The sequence below is a fragment of the Salmo salar genome, chromosome 10 (assembly GCF_965601325.2).
Source record: "Salmo salar chromosome 10, fSalSal1, whole genome shotgun sequence".
In the NCBI taxonomy this organism is placed as follows: Eukaryota; Metazoa; Chordata; class Actinopteri; order Salmoniformes; family Salmonidae; genus Salmo; species Salmo salar.
In genome coordinates this window covers 82207610-82230992 of record NC_138300.1, presented here as the reverse complement: position 1 = coordinate 82230992, position 23383 = coordinate 82207610, and the positions used below count along the sequence as shown (strand labels likewise).

The 23383-nt window shown below is 42.1% G+C and overlaps 1 protein-coding gene across 2 annotated transcripts in view; it reads right to left on the bottom strand.

The window, feature by feature from the left end:
- Window positions 1–3235: 3235 nt before the first annotated feature.
- Window positions 3236–23383, bottom strand: part of LOC123724451 (uncharacterized) — a 59393-nt gene continuing 39245 nt past the window's right edge. For both annotated transcript variants that reach the window (XR_014379065.1, XM_082957193.1), the window contains 4 exons: window positions 21841–21944; window positions 9132–9215; window positions 4452–4612; window positions 3236–4132 (listed from right to left, as the gene is read on the bottom strand). Coding sequence is in view for 1 of the 2 variants with exons in the window: in XM_082957193.1 (XP_082813319.1) it covers window positions 9203–9215; window positions 21841–21944 (117 nt within the window). In the remaining variant the exon portion in view is untranslated. The remainder of the gene's footprint in view (window positions 4133–4451; window positions 4613–9131; window positions 9216–21840; window positions 21945–23383) is intronic.

Below are 23383 nucleotides of genomic sequence, written 5' to 3'. Positions count from 1 at the left end.
ATAATTCACAAGAGTATAACAAAATCAAAAACAGCTAATTAAAAACATTGACAGGACAGGGAATCAGTCTCAAGATCAGTGATTTAAAAATACCAATCGGGACAAGTTCTTCCACCTTATGCTACACAAACACAAATAACTTACAATTTTTCTAAACTAATCCAATCTGTTGACTTATTGCACCCATTACTGAAATGGTCTTTCTTGTTAGATGGTTTAGTTACTCTCATTCAGTTACTTTTCTAACCCTGGCAGTCATTCTGAATGCAGATTGTGGGAATCCACTCTGGCTGAATTCCAATAGGAATAAAACGTCACTTTGCAAACTAGCGTAATGTTACTTTATATTGGTTTTGCTTTAGATTATACTTTTCACCAATGTTCAAAACACAACGAAGGCTGGTATGCCAGCATAACCAGCTAGACCAGGGATGGGCAACTACAGTCTTTGGGGGCCTGATTGGTGTCACACTTTTGCCACAGCAAACACACCTGAATCCAATAATCAACTAATCATGATCTTCAGTTTAGAGTGCAATTTGTTTAATCAGCTAGTGTGTGACGCCACTCCGTCCCCTGAGGACTGGAGTTGCCCGTCCCTGAGCTAGACCACGCTGGTCAGAACAGTTTTACCACCATCTGACCAGCATCTGACCAGCACTGACCTGAATAGGCCAGCTTGAAATGTATGCTGGTCTATGCTGTTTTTGTTTTAGCAGGGACCGTATGTCTCTGACATCAATATCAGATATTGTTTTTACCTACTGTGAAGTACATTTACATTTTTACATTTTAGTCATTTAGCAGACGCTCTTATCCAGAGCGACTTACAGTAGTGAATGCATACATTTCATGCATTTTTTATTTTATTTTTTTTTGGTACTGGCCCCCCGTGGGAAACGAACCCACAACCCTGGCGTTGCAAACACCATGCTCTACCAACTGAGCCACAGGGAAGGCCCAAGTAGAATCGTAATAGTCCTAATAGTACAGTATATACCATACTTTATATGTTTATACTTTACAAACATACATTTTTATTATGTAGTTCTCAATCTGTACTAGAAAAACCAGTCAAAAATCTATAGGTTTATCAAACGGTAAAGTGATTATAAATTAAGAGCAGTAGGATTAAGTAAAATGCATTTTAACAAATGAAAATAAAATGATATAAAAAGTAATGCGAACATTGCATTGTGAAAGGAAATTACTTGATATGAACATGTATTGCAATGTGAAACATGTATTTCTAAATGAAACATTGATTACGCTTGGAGAAAAAGTGACTGTGATTTTGTGTCCTACTTAGTCAATTGAAAAGGTGCTTAGAGTTTTAAAACTGCGTTTTTGATGATCTGTTTAGAGTTTTGTACTGACAGTTCTACAACAAAATGTACCACATACCTGTGAAAATTGCACCAAAGTGATTTGTTTTTAAAGGCGCTGCACTGAGTGAAATGGCCCTCTACCCCCACCTGCTGCTGCAATGCACACAGTGCATCAAAATTCAATCGACTGAAATGTGTCAAACGTGTCGTATTTAACTGCATAATAGATAGTTCTGAGAACATCGCTTAGCAGCTACTTGGGACAGCAGCAGTGTAGATATGTTATTGTTTCATTGTTAAGTGGCTCTGGTCTTGTGCACAAGCAGGCACTAGATGGCAATCTAATCCCCTTTATGAATTCGAAGCAGTCATCTCACTAAAGTGAAGTAGATCTTCTTCATACCAGTAAATTGTCTTTCAAGTATTAAGGTGGAATACAACTCATCCAAATCCTGCACATTATGTGACTACCTAAGAGTGTGTTCATAATAGGGGATGGTAACATTTCAGATGGAGGTGTCTAGAGGACACTCATTTAAGTGAATGCCTTGAAAAAGGACGCAAATGAAGACACAGTCACTGTAGGATTGATATGACCTCACACCACAGGCAGACACCACTTGAAATGAAAAATGTAGTCTAGATGCTAGGTGAAACAGGCTGGTGAGTGTCTCCCTGAGACAGAGTGAACAGAGCCATTGTGTCATGTGTCTTAGTATTCAGCTCACTCTCCTTTGTCACCAGGGCCAAGACTCACATCAATTCAATATGGTGGCCGGTCAGAGGACTGGTAAGAGGCGCAGGATCCATACTAATATAAGCTGCGCTGAGGGAGTGAGAAAGTACACACGCATACCAGTTGAAGACGGTGTACTGTATACACTGGTATTTATATCAATGTAAATGGAAAATGTGGCTGATGTACCTAGGGCCAGATATTCTTGGCGTGACAAGATTTAAAAAAAATCTGTATCGAGTGCCGTTCCATTGTCCGGTTTGTTGAGGTAAATTATATACTTAACTCTTATGCTTTTTTTCAGATACTGCATCAAGGAGCTGTGATGAGCTTTGCTGAAGCGGGCACCCAGTTCTAAACTTTTTACTGCACTGGGCTAAATCAGGGTCACCGTGACTCTTAGTAGTCTTAAACAAATCTACTTTGAAACACCAGACACACATGGTGATGAGCTTAATAAAAGAAGACACCTGAACCATGTCCGATATAGAGTTGAAATATATTCCATTTTGAGTACGCATCCCTACATATATCACACAAGACTGAAACGGAACAAAACTGTTTGACGTAGAAACACCAGATTTGAGTTGTTTAAAAAATGTATAATCTTTATTAATTATTAAATAGATGAGTAACATTCCACCAATGAGACCAAGGAAAGAGCTACAGCTATCTGCCTGTGAGCTGCTCATGGTCCGTCCAGGCACTAAGGTGAAGGTGCCAGTGTGAACCAGGTCTGGACCAGCCAGGGCAATACAGCAATCTGCCTGTGAGCTGCTCATGGTCCGGCCAGGCACTAAGGTGAAGGTGCCAGTGTGAACCAGGTCTGGACCAGCCAGGGCAATACAGCAATCTGCCTGTGAGCTGCTCATGGTCCGGCCAGGCACTAAGGTGAAGGTGCCAGTGTGAACCAGGTCTGGACCAGCCAGGGTAATACAGCAATCTGTCCTTGCTATGAGATACAGCAGACAGACTACAGTCCTAAGACAGTAAGGCACGTCTGAAACCCATATTGGCCCGATACTGACTGGCAAACACACTCCATCTCCTCTCTATCTCTCTGCGTTGTTGCCTAGGACTAGGGAGCTAGAGTCCTGTCTATCATCTGCTGAAGAGTTTCATATGATTCTTAAATCCAAACACAGCAAAAAGAAAGACCAAGTACAGACAGTTGACATTTTATAAAATAATCATTTTTATTACCTTTTTGAATAAATACAATTTCAAAGTGATCAAATAACATGGTAGCTACATTGTAATACTAGACTGTCAGTAGACTTTACCTGAAACGCTGCAGTCACCTCTGTAGCTGATCAAAAGCTAGATGACCTCGTTCCAATGCTAGATTATCATGTGGTGCCCACAGCGCCCTCTGTAGTTGTCTGGTGTAGTATTGCTGCCCTTCAGGGAAGGCAGTAAGTTGTATAGTTATCTCCTGATGGGGCAAAATCACTACCCTGAAACCACACAACCTACTACCTCACCCCGTGCGAACATCAGAGAGGCAGATCACGTTCATGGCAAAATAGTAAATACATCATACAAACAAAAAGTATTGAAATGAACAAAGAGCCATACCAAAACAGAACCAAATGATGCACAGATACCATATAAATGACATTACAAACATTTTATCAACTTGAGTTGGTTCATAGTACATATTCCCATCGAGGTCCAGGTGACAAGTGGGCTGCAGAGATGATGGATGATATTACAGCCACTTCAGGAAAGACAGTAAGTTGTATAGTTATCTGACAGGAAGGGTATGACCCTAAAACTATACAACCTACTACCTCACCCCAAAGGACCATCATCGACCCGACGGTCTACACTGGTACTCCAGTACCTTGGTCCCAGTCAACCAGGTCAGGAAGACAACTTGTTTTTAATTTTTTTTTTTTAAAGGAGATCAGAGTTTGGATCCACTTATGTAATTTCACTTATTTTATTTTTTTTTGTTGACAGGACAGATGTTAGTACAAATGGACGGACAGACAGACAGACAGAGATGGTTACTGAAAGTACTTCAGGGCAAAGACAGTCGGTCACCAAGGGGGCATGTGTGGTCCTGTACCAGAAGAAGACACAGAACAACGGTTAGGATTGAAGCATGAACACACAATCACAGAATCATTCACCTCCAAGCAGTCTGACACAGAGATCCTGGGATTGTCTGAAGTGTAACTCTGCTACTCAATTGGACAGCTTTCCAGACAGAATAAGCCTAATCCAGGACTAAAAAACATCCTTCTAGAGAACCTCCATTGAAAGAGCTATTGAGTACAGGTGGACTGTCTGTCCACACCGGTGGACAGACAGATAGGCAGTGTGGTGAATATCCTGAACCACATGTGTGCAGAGCAGCTGCTGCTGTTAATGTTGCTCACCTGCTCCTTAACACGCCCTGAGAGAGAGAGAGAGAGAGAGAGAGAGAGAGAGAGAGAGAGAGAGAGAAAAAAAAGCACTGGCCTATCGCCTCCTCCCTCCCTCCTCCTCCCTCCTCCTCCTCTCTCCATCAGGCTCTAAGCAGCTTGTCAGGTAGCAGCATCTGAAAGGACCCAAGAGGAAAAATCTATTACTTGTAGAAAGGGGAAAACTTAAACTTGATATTTGGCTTCTTGCAACCAAATGTAAGAACAAGGTAATTGTTGTAAATGAGTTTATCCCTCAATCAACTGCCTGGTGAAATTAAAAGAAAATGCAATTGGTGTGTTGATGCAGAAGTATGCATCCAAGTACGCACATACAGTCTCTCATTCACTTCACAGTGCCTGCTGTCAAGTCATTCAATCACATTGGATAGTGCTCCTCTGCTGCTATATCCCCTAGGAGCAGGAGAGGACAGTACAGAGAGTCTTGAGAGGCCCATTGTGTCTGCTCAGTAGTAAGGAGGATTCTGTTGCCTGCATTATTAAACATAGCTTTGCTTACTGTTCTGGTAAGTGGATCACTGGAGGCTTGGCTTCTAGGTACAAACACAACATGGACGCAGACACACGGACACACACACTTTAATACATGTTTACTGGAAAGGAGCGGTCTGGGTTCACAAGGTGAAAACACTTGACCTTAGCTTGCTGATTGGACATTATCTTCTAATATGGCAGATGGCTGTAGAGTTATGATCCATAGTTGACACTATGCTGGTAAAGGAATTCCTTTGAACATGGACCAGCTGACAACATCCAGTGAGACGCAAGCACACACATACACACGCACGCCCACACTAGGGTTCAGATGTTCATACCATCATACCGTTTCTGTACCATACTGCGGTATAAGGTACTACCTAATGTGCAAACAAGGGGCGCTATTTCGTTCAAAAAAAACCCTGCACAAAACAATTTAGGCAACAGGGATCTTGATCCAGGAGGGGGTTGAATGTCTCTGCTGTAACCAAGAAGCTTGATCTTGACATCTAACCACTTAGTAAGTTAGCAAACCAAATGCATAGCTGGAGGCCTGAGCTGGTTATCATTTATTTGACACATCTTAGATTTCTTATAGTTATACTTAACCTAAGCAGTGGCTGTCTACAGACAGAGGCTCACAGACCTTCCTGCCCTCCATACTGTACACAGTACCTCCCTACACTCCTGCACACATGGACACACACACGCACACACACGCACACACCCTCTCCTCAAACGTACACCCCTCTCTGCATTCCCCCTGTCAGAGCTTCTGTAGACTGGTGTGTGTGTGTGTGTGTCTATCAGTGTGTGTGTGTGTGTGTGTGTGTGTGTGTGTGTGTGTGTGTGTGTGTGTGTGTGTGTGTGTGTGTGTGTGTGTGTGTGTGTGTGTGTGTGAGCCCAGAGAGGTAGCCAGGTGCAGACAGGAGGTATCCAGACAGACACGTCAGAGCGTTTAAAAAGGGAAGCATGGCTACTTAGGCCCCTGGGTTAACGGAGTTAGCTGGCATGGACATCTATTCATACCAGGTTTAGAGAGGGAGACGCATAGCGCAGGGAGCAGGTTGGCAGACCAGGTCCAGTTACACATGGGCTGGGGGGGGGGGTTCTGGTCAAAGTCAGACAAGCTAACCTCCCTATAACCTCTGGTGCTGATATGGGCCTTGAGAGGTATCCTGGTGTGTATGCTGTGCATGTGTGTCTGTCTATGGAGTGATATTCAGCTGTGCATGTTGACTGTATGATTAGAAAATATCTAGTGATAATCTAGCACATAGCAAATCCTCGTTAACATGGCCTGTATGGAAGCAGCATTAACCAAAGTTAGCTGACCTAGCACCAACCTCCTCTTTAGAGAAGAGAAATGGCCTCAGTCATCACAGTGACAAGGCATGCAGCAGGGATCACCCGGAGCAGGGAGCTTTACCCACCAGCTCTTTCTCATCACACAGACAGACAGACAGACAGACAGACAGACAGACAGACAGACAGACAGACAGACAGACAGACAGACAGACAGACAGACAGACAGACAGACAGACAGACAGACAGACAGACAGACAGACAGACAGACAGACAGACAGACAGACAGACAGACAGACAGACAGACAGACAGACAGACAGACAGACAGACAGACAGACAGACAGACACACAGGGCCCCCCGTCCATTAAGACTAAACCCTAAACCTAATCACTAACCCTAAACCTAAACCAGCTTTTTTACAAGTGAGGACAGGCAAAATGTCCCCACTTCTCTGAATTTTATAGTAAAACATGTACACACACACACACACACACACACACACACACACACACACACACACACACACACACACACACACACACACACACACACACACACACACACACACACACACACACACACACACACACACACACACACACACACACACACACACACACACAAACAAACGTGATAGAAATGTGATTTTCCCAATTCTACAGCACAGAGAAACATGGCATTTTGTCCTCTCTCAAAAATAAGCCAGTAACTTTGATGAACAGGTTAGCAGCTAGGATGGTTAGCTACTGTACATTTAGCTATGATACAGCTAGCTACTACTGTACAGTCATCTATTGTACTGTTAGCTACAAATAGCTAATATTAACTATAACCGACATACAGTTAGCTTACATACAGTTAGCTGCTGTAGTTTACCGTTTGAGCCCTTGGCAGGATCAGGTCTGCCATGTAAACCACTGTTGTCAATGCTAGCTAGCTACTCAGGTTAAGTATCCTCATGAGTCATATGGGACAATCATAAAACCCATTGATAACGGGAGAATAGAAAGAGAGATCAGAGATCAAATAAATAGCTCACGAGTCCACCTCGATTGTTCCTCAGGCGTGTGAGTGTGCGAGAGTGTGAGTGTGTGCGTGGGTGAGTGTGTGTGCTTGTGGCAGTGGCAGTGTCAGTGAGTGTTAGTGTGAGATATGCGACCATGTTGCGCGGCCATCTGCTTTGTGTGTAACCATAAACAAACGCAGGCCCACCAGAGGCCAGGCAACTTCACAGTATCATTTCCACAAGGTCCGGTCTAGACTGCAAGCATGGGGAAATGTATCCATGCTGCATGTCTCTGGGTAGATGATTCACAGATAAGGTTATAACGGGAACGGTTATGCAATATCATTTATAATTCATTACCACAAATACAATATGTAGGCTGTTCTGTGCCATACTGGAGCACATGGGCAGATTAGAGGAAGGATATTAAAGAGAGAGAGAGAGAGAGAGAGAGAGAGAGAGAGAGAGAGAGAGAACAGACTAAAGAACTGAGCTATGGGGGTGTTGACTGTCTGAACAGTGTTCCACAGCCTAACATAGGCTTCTGTTGAGTCTATGTGGGTCTACTGGTAGCCTATAGGCTATAGATTCCAACATTGCTAAAAAGGGGGCAATATCTGAGTTTGCTAACATTGCTAATAAAGGAATGATGCACAGTTAGCTTAGCATAGCTAAAGACCATGGGTCTTTGAAGCCTTGTCCCTTATCCATATAGCCGTGGTAGTATGGCTAGGCAGCATGGGATCTATACACTATTATGTCTGTCTAATCGAATGCCTGGCATGTGCAGAATTCCAGAGCCGCGGGCAGTACTGGGTAAGGATTGGAGGCTTGGGGCTTAGCGTGGGTCTGAGGTTGGGGTCAGGGTTGGAGCTGGGGCTGGGAACTTGGCTGAGGATGGGGCATGGGGCTGGAACTGGGGCTGAGGTTGGAGCTAGGGCTGGGGCTGGGGAAACGATAGGGGCATTGGATAGAGCTTGGGCGGCCCCGGCTCTTCTGCACCGTAAGCAGGCCAGGCAGGTTGTGTTACGGGTCAGGCCAGGCACAGACTTGCTGGGGGAGTCGAGCCAGGGTGGGGCACGGAGGGGGCTGGGGTGGGGGGCGGGGTTTTGTGCAGCTGCAGGCCTTGCCAGCATCACATTGTGGGCCAATGGAAAATAACAGTTTATGGCGTCCGCCCAAGGTCAGCTCTTTGAGAAGAAGAGCTGGGAAGGGTCCAGCGGCGCTGTCTTCAAGGCTGTTTTTGTATGCAGTCAGTCAGTCAGTCAGTCAGTCAGTCAGTCAGTCAGTCAGTCAGTCAGTCAGTCAGTCAGTCAGTTGGAAACAATTAAACCTCCAAATAAGAAGAGCAGATTCTGTATTCCTTCCTGTCACTGTACATTAACATGCCTCTCTCCCCCCAATATCCTCTGGACTAGTGCCCTCTTCTCTATGCCCCATCTAGCCTACCCCATCCCTTTACTTTTACTCTCTCTCTCTCTCTCTCTCTCTCTTTCTCTCCTCTCATCCTGCTACCTGACTACTTTGGCAGAGACACACAAAATGGATGGGAGAGCTGCAGGGGGCTGGAGGGAGCTGAAGGCAGAGAGCGGACACCATTTTGTAACGGTTTCAGGCACAGCAGAGAGATAGCGGTGGTTGGCTAGACACAGAACTTTTTATGCCCCAATGGATTCTGAAGATTAGGTACGGTGTGGTGTGTGTTTGTGTGTTTTAGCCACCTGCACTTGCTAATTGCTATTTCAAAGTAAGACGAGGCAGTCATAAATACTAAACAAATCCAAATCTATACAATATGATATTTTACAAATTGTATTATAAAATAGCTTACAATAAGTTACTTACTGCTAGGGCTGTCCGTCTGTCTGACCATGGGGTTCTCTGATTGGCCAAAAGTCCCGTGCCATCGGCCAGAGTCAGTCATGCAGCCTATAGAGAGAGAGAGAGAGAGAGAGAGAGAGAGAGAGAGAGAGAGAGAGAGAGAGAGAGAGAGAGAGAGAGAGAGAGAGAGGAAGAAGAGATATATATATATATATATATATATATATATATATATATATATATATATATATAGATAGAGAGAGAGCGAGAGAGAGAGAGAGAGAGAGAGAGAGAGGAAGAAGAGAGAGATAGCTCGAGATCAGTCTGGTTCCAGGGCCTCCAGTCTCTGTAGTCTGCTGACTAATGAGCTCGCCCCACATTCTCCCCATGGTCTGACTTGGGCAAGGAAACTCATTAGTGGAGGATGTACCACACCACAATCTCTCTGCTCCCTCCGCTGAACACTGAACACCCACACCAAAACATTAATCGGCATGAGCACCAACAAAAATCCTAGCAACCACAACACCAACAACACAACATTTTGCTCATCAAATGACCTATATCAAATGCCTTATAAGGACTTGTGAAATAGCTCAGAGTGTAAGGTGGCTGCAAGGGTTGGAATCACAGATTCTATATTTTTTTCTTTTGAATTTATTGTGGTAGTGTGTTAAGAAGGGAAGGGTAGTCGCCATCGTTTAAATAAAGATTCAAGATTCTTTCTTTACCTAGACACACTGCTAATAAACTTCTATATTACATAGACGTGTACATTTAAATGTACAATGTTTAATGTACTTTATTATTATCATCTACTTCATCACATATTCGTTATTTGACTCAAAGACTAGCAGTAGGAAGATTTTTTATTTTGTTTGTCGCAAGTGGGACTCGGACCCACACGGTATACAAAAGTTTACAAGCTTACCGCCGTAATGGAGACAGTTCTAACCATGAAGGTAAATTACCTGACAAAACCATGTGCCTCCTTAATTTTGCATAGCGAAAGAAGAATTTAAACGTATGTACATTTTGTATTATCGTGCTGCATCTTTTCTCGTAAAAGTACACGGATGTGCGTGATAGGCAAAAATACTGAATTTTGTCAAGAATGCAAAAACATGCCATGTGAATTTTGTCAAGTCAAGGATGCATGAAAATATATCGTCCAGCCCTTGGTCTAAGACCTTGTGGAACGGCTAAACTTTGAATAAGGAGGATTTGCTATCTCTCTCTGTAGCGCAAGTTGACCTATATTAAAGGGAGTATATGGAATGTTATGGAAAAACTGTTAACGTGTCTTAATGGACGGGGGCCCGTGTGTGTGTGTGTGGGGGGGGGGGGGGGGGGCTGTGTGTGTGTGTGGTGTGGTGTGTGGTGTGTGTGTGTGTGTGTGTGTGTGTGTGTGTGTGTGTGTGTGTGTGTGTGGTGTGTGTGTGTGTGTGTGTGTGTGTGTGTGTGGTGTGCCTACAGATCTCCCATGTGATGGCGAGTGTGTGGAGGTGAAAAGGACGGAGGACGGGGGTAGTTAGTTAGTCATCATTATTCAACTCTCAACAAAGTACAGAGAGAAGGAGAGGAAGATCCCAGCGGTAGCATGGAGAGAAGTAAAGGGTTGTTCCTATTGGACCAGGGGAGAGGACCACCAATTACCAGCCTCCACTTAGCCGTGCTGCTGAAGGGTGATAATTCTGTACAAGGACATTAATTGCAGTTGGAGTTTGTAGCCTTGCAGAGGCAACCAGGGGTCTTTTATATATTGTTTCTAATGTTTGTAATTACAGTAGGGCAAGATGGCCCTATGCCAGTGCATGTTTATGGCCCTGCTGTGAGTAACCCAACTCCTGTGACGACGGAGCAGAGGCAGTGGAACTGTACTGTGTTGACAAGTCAAAAGGCTTGAAGAAGAAGGTGCAGACTGCAGAGGGCAGGGGACATACAGCATCTGTGATGTGTGGGTGAACCAAGACACACTGTAGGATGTTACAGTAAAACACAACCATTTGAGCTGTAAAGGCTTTACAAAGACGCCCAACTGTTAACAGCAAGCAACACACTACTTGAATTGTATTCTCCAAACTCCAAGTAAGAGCATACTGTAGGTCCATATTCATTTACTTTGCCTTGACAGTGTGAGAGGGTATTCACTTGTTCTATGACTACATGCATTTCCACAATAACCTTCACTTGGAATTTTTTGTTGTTGTTGCAATTAATGACATAAATGTAACAATATCACTATCCAACAAATTACAAGACCTAGAAATGGTTACAGCCATGTAATCAAGATATAACATTTTCAGATACATTCACTGACTAAAAGTACTAAATCTAACAGACCACATTTTCAGATACATTCACTGACTAAAAGTACTAAATCTAACAGACCACATTTTCAGATACATTCACTGACTAAAAGTACTAAATCTAACAGACCACATTTTCAGTTACATTCACTGACTAAAAGCACTAAATCTAACACACAACTAAAAGCTTTACAATCTCCTCCTACTGGCAGTCTTTAGTTTGAGAAAATGGTGGTGAGGAGAGGAGGGATTGGAGTGGATAAAATAGCAAGTGGGAGATTTCTGGAAAAAACCTTCTGACACTCTGCTCCAGTAGCCTACCTCTAACTTTACACTTCTGCAGTCTGCAATTTTTCGAGGACAAAATTGCCATGGCGACGACTGAGGCCAAAAAAGGGAAGGAATATATGAGTACTGGAAGGCTCTCAGCCCGAATGCTATCTGGAATATCACTCAGCCTGGCAGGTACATAAAACTAGTATCCATCCAAACGATGCATACTGTACTAAGGGGCCCTTTGGACGTGGTACATTACCCATTACAAACTATCTAAAACATGACTAACTAGTACCTGGAACTAGCCCAAATGCAAGTTTATTTTGCTGGTGATTTGAGTCGCTCATTTGGTCTGCTGAGGTAAACTGATTGAGTGCAGGTCAAAGTTGAGACAAAAGGGCCTACATGGGGGACTTATAGCGTTAGAGGAGGAAAATCGACATCATCCCCCAAACTCTCCTCCAGTCCAATATTATGTCATTATTACTACGCTCAGCGTCTCGGCGGAGCTCGTGTGGTTTCATGGATAAATCTCATGTGACGTGCCTGATGACATCCCGATAAACGCAGAGAGAATAAAATGGCCCCCAATCCTCAGTGGTCAGCGGCGTAATGGGCTAATGGCTTCCATGTGTGAGGACAGGAGAGGAGAGGAGAGGAGAGGAGAGGAGAGGAGAGGAGAGGAGAGGAGAGGAGAGGAGAGGAGAGGAGAGGAGAGGAGAGGAGAGGAGAGGAGAGGAGAGGAAGGCATGGCTAGGGGGTCTGAGGGGAAACCTACACAGTATTTCTGCTTCTGCCTTCTCTGGCCCCAGTGTATTGCATATAATCCTGCTTTACACAGAGACTAGAGGACCTGTAGTGGCCACTGTTACCCGCTCTAATCTTCAGCCTCAGTGCTGTAAACCTGGAAAGCTAGACAACTCAATCTATAACTGAGGCCAGCCTTAAACATGCCAAATTCAAGTTTATTTAATTCATTTACATGGGAGAGTATAAATGAACTCTAGAATTGTATGACAAATAAAATATAAAGGGTTCTGTAAACAAACAAACAAACAAAGAACATTAGTTGGTTTTACATCTACACATACATTTATGAGCTCTAGGGCTGTCCCTGAAAAAAAAAATATTGGTTGACCGAAAGTCGTCTGTTTTTTAACGTGTATTTTTCCAGTTTGTCTGATGCTTTAAGCTTACGGTTTGATGCCTGAAGAGGGCGCCAGAGATCTAGATAACCAGAAGAAGGAAAAAAAACTTCACCTGACCCAACTTTTCTCCTCCCATTCCTGCTGGCTTTCCCATATTCTGCCATTACTCTCCTGAAGTTGCCAGTAATAGGCTACAGTAGGAGTCAGCAACCTTTCTCATGTGGAATTCCAATTTATCTTACTATTTCTACCGATCTGTGTGCCAGTATGGTTTTCATATGCACATTTTCATTTTAAAAACTTTTCAATAATAAAGTCTTCATATCTCAAAATCCTTGTCATGTGGTTAATCAAAATTCTAAACATAAAAAGTAACTTTTATTACCATTGCCACCTATGTAAAAATAGCCTAAATAAAGCCAACAAATAAAAACATTGCAGCCTGCAGGTAGAAAATATCCTGATAAAAATAAATATCCTATGAATCACATTGGCTACACATGGCCAGTCTGCAAGGAACTTGAAACATTGTGTCAACTATTAACTAAATGGGTCGGTCCGGCCTGAAGCTTGCGCCAGCGAACTTGCAACATTGTATAAAATATTCTGGGCCCTCAGAGTTTCCCGCGTCGGGACATTCACAGTTGTAGGCTACTTGCGCTTGGGATAACAAGCAGTGCTTGACTTGGGCAGGAGCTCACCGGAGCTGAGTACCGGCACCTTACATTATCTACTGCTTGAGCTCCTGTTCCCCTTATAGAATATTAGCTCAGAAGTATTGTGGAGCTCCTGCACCTAAATATAAACAGTACCAGAGCTCAAAATGAGAACCGGAACCTATTTCAGTTCAAGTCAAGCACTGATAAGAAGCTTATTTTATGACGTTTCAGAGCATGACATTTTCCCCTTTCACTGAGTGGTTATCGAAACGGAGAGAGCTGGAAAGATTTGTCAAATACATCGAGGAACTATTGTAATTCTCAATGGATGTGAAAACAGACTGTTTGCTTGCTGTTTGAGGTGAAGAAAACATTACTTTGAGAAGCTCCACAGGTCATTAGCGGTGGTGCGTTAAGCCAATCAGAAATACTATCAGATCCCCAAATGGGCACATTTATATCCCTACATTTGCTCGTAGCCCAGGTAGCCTATAGGAATACTTCTATGAGTGCGCGTCCTTACTCGACATTGACAGGAGCGCTCCAAACAAAAGACTCAATTGTCAAAACTCGAAAATGAAATGAAATAATCCAAAACGTGTTTCTCACAAGTGTAGCATAGCTTGTGCACTCTGCAAACTATGTGTCCACACCGACAATGAGAACAGGACGACTGGAATAACAATATTGAATGCATTAAAAGAAATGACCGCAACCAAAATAACAAACATTGTAGATAATAAATTATAGAAATTAACAGTAAATGTAATACTGGTGATTATATGTAATGGGGAACTGATATACAATAACAATCAAACGCAAACAATTCACACAATTAAGTTATGAAACAATGAATGTGCACAAATTGGGAAAGAGCGCATTCTGGAGAGAGAAGTGCATTGTGCATGCGGGCGCGTGGTCAATCAGACTTCTGCAGCATTTACGGCCTCAGCAGAAGTCAGGGCATTCATACGTCTTGCGCTTTGCTGAGCAGTGCAGAGCGGTTGTCAAGGAAGTGAGTTTGTGTTTATACAGGATGTACTGCCCCCACCTACCGTTTTTTTTTACCCATCTACACACAATACCCAATAATGAAAACACACCTGAGTCAATACTTTGTGGAAGCAACTTTGGCAGCGATTACAGATATGAGTCTTTCTAGGCAAGTCTCTATGAGTTTTCCACACCTGGATTGTGCAATATTTACCAATTATTATTTTCAAAATTCTTCAAGCTCTGTCAAATTGGATGTTGGTCATTGCTAAACAACCATTTTCAGGTCTTGCCATAGATTTTCTAGTAGATTTAAGTCAAAACTGTAACTCAGCCACTCAGGAACATTCACTGTCTTCTTGGTAAGTAACTTCAGTGAAGATTTGGCCTTGTGTTTAAGGTTATTTTCCTGCTGAAAGGTGAATTCCCAGTGTCTGGTGGAAAGCAGACTGAACCAGGTTTTCCTCTGGGATTTTGCCTGTGCTTCGCTCCATTCAGTTTCTTTTTATCCTTAATGGTTACAAGCATACACATAACATGATGCAGCCACCACTATGCTTGAAAATATGGAGAGTAGTTCTCAGTGATGTGTTGTATTGGATTTGCCCCAAACGTAACACTTTGTATTCAGGACATAAAGTTAATTTCTTTGCCACATCTTTAGCAGTATTACTTTAGTGCCTTGTTGCAAACAGGATACATGTTTTGGAATCTTTTCATTCTGTACAGGCTTCCTTCTTTTCACTCTGTCAATTAGGTTAGTATTGTGGAGTAATTACAACTGTGGCCTCATGGTGAAATCCCTGAGCGGTTTCCTTCCTCTCCGGCAACTGAGTTAGGAAGTACGCCTGTATCTTTGTAGTGACTGGGTGTATTGATACACCATCCAAAGTGTAATTAATAACTTCACCATGCTCAAAGGGATATTCAATGTCTGTTTTTTTGTGTGTTTTTTTTACCCATCTACCAATAGGTGCCCTTCTTTGTGAGGCACTGGAAAACAATTCCTGGTCTTTGTGGTTGAATCTGTGTTTGAAATTCACTGCATCGACTACCTTACAGATAATTGTATGTGTGGAGTACAGCGATGAGGTAGTCTTTCAAAAATTATTTGAAACCCTATTATTGCACACAGTCCATGCAACTAATTATGTGACTTGTTAAGATCATGTTTACTCCTGAACTTATTTAGGCTTGACATAACAAAGGGGTTGAATACTTATTGACTCAGGAAATTTCCGCTTTTCATTTGTAATTAATTAGTAAAAAAAAATGTCTGAACATATTTCGACTTTGACATTATGGGGTATTGTGTTTAGGCCAGTGACAAAAAAAAAAATCTCAATTGAATATATTTTAAATTCAGGCTGTAACACAACACAATGTGGAAAGAAAGTCAGTGGGTGTGAATACCTTCTGAAGGCACTGTACATATAGCTAAATACTGTCCTTCCCTTGTGACTTACGGGTCAGTACATGCAGGTCTAAGTACCAAGGTTGTTGCTTCTACCAACTCACTGTCATAACACTAAGAGTTGAAAACTGGAATCCATTTAGCTAGTTAGGGCTTGTTGGAGCAGTGTTGACTTCTGAAATCTGTCAGCAATATAGAATCTGGCTAGCTGAAACTACAAGCTCATCATATTCCTATGCGGATGGGCATATAGGCTTGTATGTACAGTATAGGACTTTATCTTTATCCCTTCTTGAGATAAATACAGTCTTAATACCTAGGCCTAAGTATTGTCACAAAACCTGCAAAGTAAAACACTGTAAACCTGCATCTCATATTCAGTTGAGCAACTAGTCACATGGATGCAAAGGACTTTGCCAACGTTTTAAAATGCTTACAACAGCTAGCCAAAACCTAAATAGGGCTCTATCCAGCTCAGCATCTTACTTTTTTTAAAATTTGACTAACTCTGACTTTGCTGATAGGAAGAATGTACTTTGAGGGAGAATGTACTTTCTATGACTGTGACATGTGGTTGTCGCCCCCCCCCCCCCCCCAGCTATCTTAAGATAAATAAGATAAGAGCGTCTGCTAAACGACTAAAAGAAAAAAAATGTAATGGTCAATATAATACATTGTTTTATATACATAACTCAGAATGTGATGTCACTTTTGGGGCTAATCTAATAGATACAGCGGATTACATAAGATAAGATATGATAGAAATAATTCAAGCCAAGATTGAAAATGACACAAGCCTGCACTGTATTTAGGCTTACCGGTCCGCTGATCAACCAGATGCAGGAAGACATGATAAAAAAACACACCGTGCACTAAATGTCATAGGAATAACGGCTGGTTGAACCAGTTAAATCATTTCTTGCTTCCTAGATGCAGATATTGAATTTCTGGTGGGCATTTTGGTTGTGATAGCCACCATCCTCAGATCTGTGCTTAATATCAGAGCAGAAAGATACTGGATAATAATACTACATCTCTAATGAATAGAAATCAAATTATTCTACATGACAATTTCTCCATTTAACAAATGAAACAAAGCACTGGTTGTTCATGGTTATGTTGTGCTGGTGGGCGATTCATTTTCAGTATGAGTAGTGGTAAGAGTACATAGAACATTGTGCCACATGAGTCAAACCACACAGAGCCTCAAAAGACGATTTGGGTAAAAATACACATCATATGCTGAAACCTAGTTACTGTGGAGAAAATGTAGGCCTACTGTAAGAACATGATAAAATCTATTTTCACTTTTCTTTTCGTCAACCATGGATCATCAATCCAATTTGTTCAGGACAAACCTACTTTTCCGATAATACATATTTCTCAATAATCAAAAAGTGATGTGCTGAAATGAATTAGGTTTCCCTTCGTGGTATGACATATGGATCACAATTGTACAGTATGCCTACTCATTACATGAAGTACCAATGTACACATTGCACTACGCTTGCAATGCCAAACAAGATACTAATCTCATTCCTCCACTAAAATCTATTGAATGAATTGAGAATGAATGGTTTTATGCTGACAACTAAATTGAGTATGAATTACAGACTATAGGCAACAAGGACCAATTATTAGCTGAAATGTGAGAGCCAATACGCAGTAGGCAACCTTCCAAACCCTGAGTTACTGCTAGAAATCTTTTTTAAACAGAGAAATATACAAATTTGATGATAGACAAGATGACTTGAGATAACTATTAAGTATGAACATGATATTTGTCTAGAATTTACCATACGATGTGAATTGGGCTGTTCACACTCGTTCTAACTACTCAGAAGAGAAACTCTGTCCAGATTAGTTTCAGTCCAGTCCAAACTCATGAGTTGATCTAATATAGTACAACTACGCCTCTAAACTGTTAACATACTGTAATTATCAAAGGTATGTTTGACTGTAATAACCATGAATAAAGTAATATCACACGCACACGCACGCACGCACGCACACACACACACACACACACACACACACGCACAGACACACGCACACACGCACACACGCACACACAGACACACACAGACACACAGACAGACACACAGACACTCAGACACACACACACACACACACACACACACACACACACACACACACACACACACACACACACACGCACACACGCACACACGCACACACGCACACACGCACACACAGACACACAGACACACAGACAGACACACAGACACACAGACACTCAGACACACACACACACACACACACACACACACACACACACACACACACACACACACACACACACACACACACACACACACACACACACACACACACACACAGACACACAGACACACACACGCATGCAAGCACACACACACACACACCTAATTTATATCTCACAATTCTGTGAAACAGAATTGACCTATTTAATTCCCCCAAATGTATAAAAATAATACACACAATATATTAACAAAAGGGGATAAGAATATACTGTACGTTTTACGGGATCAAATAGTCTTTGACGGTCATTGCACTCAGTACAGTCATTCATAAAAAAATATGTGTGTGCATTGTGTCATTATTAAGGTCCGTAACTAAAAAAATTTTTTAACGAGTTAATGCAGGATTTGGTGCACTTAATCGCAAATTCAGAATTTCTTCAGAAATCATTTACAAGAATATTGACATTTTGATTTTGTGAAAAGTTACGGAAAATACAATATCAGTTCAATTGATAAAGCACACCTTCTTTAACCTCAAAGTCAACTTGTTTTGACATCGCATTGTTGTTTTTAGCTGTATAGATCATTTATTTTGTGTTCAGTGTATTTCGAACGCTTACAGACAATGCAATTAATCGTGATAAAGACAATAGTGCACTAAAATTACAAAAAGTGAACTTGAGTTAACTGATTAACTCTGACAGCCTTTGTAATTATACAATTACATACACGCATTGACAAATGTCGTATTTCCAATGAGGATCACGTCTACCGCCATTGTCTGTATAGTTCATTAGTTATTACATTTAGCACCGCCGTACAGAGAGCACCACTTTGCATTCGAGCGGCATACGTTTATGCTGCATTGGACGTGTCTATTTACCTTTGTATTGCCAATGTATTTGAATGACGGTAGACAACATGTTGCAGCATCAAATTGAACTTTACAGGACAGTATATAAGACGCAACTCTTCTTTCAAAAAAAGAAGGAAATGGCTACCCGTCAAAGCACCTTGCAATCAATAATCGACCAGTAATCCCATTTATATACAATTTTGACAAAATAACTATTTGCAAAGAAAATCTAACACAGTAGACCTATTTTGTGTGTGATAATAATCAAAACCAACTATCGAAGTTGGGGCCTTGAAAATAATTTGTCATATAGAATCCTATTACCTGATTTTCCAGACTGTTACGACCCACAAAAAACACAAACTACATCTACGCTTGGTTTCACTGCCAATACAGATATTATGTTGAAATGCTATGTCATCTAGAGGACCAACGTCAATGGACAGGAAATGTCAGTCGCAACGGAAACCCAGAGTAAATGCAAGGTCAAGTTCAAGTCCAAATTTACGTTCAAGTTCAAACGCTCAAGTTCAAATTCACAGAGGTGTCTATTTTAAACCTGCAGTTTCCTATTTGCAACACAATAAGTGGTCTGCTTACACACAGTTCACAGCTCACACACACAGTAATGAAATAAGGAAAGATATAGTGGTTTAACACCATTTATTCAATGATTCATTATTAGAAATGGACAGAAAATAATCATTTTTACATTTTCACTCATAGGATTGCATCTTTACACGTTTTAACGATCTGTGTGTGTATATGTGTGTGCATGAGCGTTTGTGTGTGTGTGTGTGTGTGTGTGTGTGTGTGTGTGGTGTACAAGCGCACCTTCGTATGCTGAGTCCACCCAAATAATTGTCTGTATCTGTGTGTACCTACTGTACAGTATAATGGACTTCAATTCACAGTATGTGAAGGGCTGTCCAGGAGCTATGCTTGGGCAGGTATAATGTTACAGAGAGAGAGAGAGAGAGAGAGAGAGAGAGAGAGAGAGAGAGAGAGAGGAGAGAGAGAGAGAGAGAGAGAGAGAGAGAGAGAGAGAGAGAGAGAGAGAGAGAGAGAGAGAGAAAATACTGCAATTGCTTATGACCGTGCCATCTGCCCCTCCACATGCAACGGAGCTAACTACCCCTGGAAGACAGCCACCCCCGCCAAAAAGGCCTTAGGGGTGAGGTGGCGCACTCAACTGCCAGTCGAATTCATGTACTTTTGAAGGTAAGCAAGTGGGCACATACAGTATATCCATGGCTAAATTAGGCCTACCTTTGTGACCATGCATTTCCATGTATGTAATGGACTGAATACAAACTACTAACACGAAGCTTCTCAGTAAGGGTCTCCCCGCTCATCATTTGAAAAAGCGTAAAGTAGGTAATAATTAGGCCTATGCTTTTTAGAATGCAGAGTCTTAAGCAGGCATGTGTTGTTACTGGCAATGCACTGCGAGGTGTGTTTATCAATCGACGAGCACACTAAATGATAGAGCAAGTTCAACATCCAATGTAACCAAATTCCCCATGTTCATGAAAACCGTGACTATTTTGCTCAAAACCTCACAGATAGGCATTTCACAATTAAGTGAAATATTCAATAGCATTATAGTGATACAATTTAAGGGTATTGGAGAAAACATGGTGATTGAGTGTGATCTGCTGAAATAAAATTTTGTGCCAGCAACACATAATATCAAGTCTGAATTATTATTATAGCTAGATAATTAGATTCTAATTTATTTTGTAGCAGCCAAATGCATAACCAAATCATAGCAGCCATATTATAATGAGAAGACCCTAACACACTGAATATATTTGTATAAGTGTGTGTGTAAATTACAAGTCTGATTTACTTATTTGCTTCAATATGAGTTTTTTGTTAAGAAAAATGAGCAGAGTGTAATTTATCAGACGGAAATATCTGTGCATTGCAGGGACTTGACTTTTTACTAATTGTATTACAATTGCAATCATATATTGAAAATGTACCAAAAATGCTGTACTATGCTGCTGTATATATAAGGGGTATAATAGAGCAACAGGAGCTACACACACACACACACACACACACACACACACACACACACACACACACACACACACACACATGCGCCTTCTCCTGTTGTTCAAAATAACCCATGCAAAATAAAAAATCGTATCAATATAAATCAAGACTTTGACGAACAACAAATACACCTGTAAATAAATCATAATTCCAACCCAGCCTTAATTGACAGATGAGTCATTGGGAAAGATAACATTATTGAACAAACTGGGTACCACAATGTATCACTCCACACACATTGTCACCTAACCCAAAACCGCATCACTCACATGAAATATCTCTACAAACGTGACCCCGCGATTACCAACGAAATCACATTCATTTGGCAGTAATCAATGGACCATTAACGGATACCTCTGGTTTTAAGAAAAACACATTTGCAATATTATTAAATAACTGTGTTGTGTAGAGGTCACAGTATTATACTTTTTGAGTTTGAGTACTGGTGATTTGCCATGAAAAAAACGCTTTCATAACCAACATAAAGTACTACCTTCGTGCAATGCACGACTATATGCAATGGATTCCGATTGCGGTTTTTGGTTCAGCACTTGCATCAAAATAAAAGATGTACTATAGTGTATGAAGTCCATTATTTTGTACAATGAGTGTTATAAACAAAGATGATACTATACACAATTCAACACATGTACGCAATGAATACACTCACACACACACACACACACACACACACACACACACACACACACACACACACACACACACACACACACACACACACACACACATAAAGAAACAGGTATTACTTACAAATATTCTGCAGTAGAGGCGATTCCGAAACGTTCCCGAATCCGGGGGTGAAATTCTGAGCAGCTTCTCTCTTCCTCTCTTTTTTCCCCGCTGGATCCACATCTCTGTTGAGGAGAACAGAAATCCATCAGCCTCTGTGTCCCATGCAGCTCTGGCAGAGCACCAAGCTAGCCAGGCAGGCACAGAGGCACGCAGGCCCAGTGACTCCCCAGGCAGTCCACCTCGTAGCCCAGCCCAGCCTCAGTCCAGAGCCCCAGCCTGGGCTGCTGCTACCTTGCCTGGCTGCCGTAGGCTGGGCCCAGGCCTGGCGGGCCCTGCAACAAAAGGAGGCCATGAGGCTGTCTGGAAGGCTCCAGCTAAAACCCTCTGCTAGTTAACAAGTCTTTGAAGGAGGAATGTTAGCAAACAGACAAACAGCATGTCTGATGCATGCAAATAGCACAACCAGTCCAGTCACAGCCTTGGCTGCCTACATGAATAATTCAGCAGTCTGGAAAAAAGGAACCCCCCCTCCTCTCCTCTCTTCCCTCTCTCCGTCTTCCCAACTCGAATGCCTTCGCTACCCGAGAAAGTGTATTCAGACCTCCGCTCCCCAAGCTGTCTCAGCCCCTGAAATCACTTTTAACACTTAACACAAGCATGCATCGGCGGCACGAAACGACATGCACAATCACTTCTTATGTTTTCGCTGCAACATTTTTCCAAATTCAATCGCTGCATTTTTCTGTCATTGCCTTTTCCTGTCTTTTGTTTGGAATTGGCTCCTGTCCCAGAAAGAGCTCCAGCCCAGCACTCACTCCCCTGTTAGGAAAAAGAGCCAGTGAGAGAGAGACAGAGAGAGAGAGAGAGAGAGAGAGAGAGAGAGAGAGAGAGAGAGAGAGAGAACGAGAGAACGAGGGAGGGAAAGAGAGGGAGCAAGAGGGAGAGAAACAGCGAGAGTGAGGAAGAAGAGGGAGGTGCAGTATTTCCAGGCGAGAGAACTGATGGCGCTCACGAAGGGCACGTCTTTAACACGCAGACGTACCACACGCTCAGAGACTGGACACGTTCTCCTGCTTGTCATCCACAGACAGTCACTAGAAGGAAGAGCGTGAAAAAGAGAGAGGGCTTACCCAGTAGGAATGACGCCCGTACGAACACAGCTCCAGGAGGAAGAAGGCTCGTCACGTGGCGAGATACAAACACGACCAAACGACGACAGAAAATAATAAGACCTTGAAAATGCACACCGCCAAACTCTTTCAAAGGAAAATATAAAACTCTGGGTATCAGTGCAGATGAAAAAATAACACCCAAAGAGAAGAAATAACACCAAGATCCAAACTGATGCAAAAATTGCCGCACAAAACTACGGAAAGGCCCCAAAAAAGCTACTTGTTGCCAGGTTTTTGCAGAGCCGTTGTGTAGATATTTGGAGGCAGAGGGTTAAAATCCAGCTAGTAGTAAAAAAAAAAAAAATCTCCTCTATGGAAGGGCGGGCTGTGGGGAGGCCCTGACTGTAGAAATAGCAGCAAACCTTTGTTCTTTTTTTCTCCCCACAGAG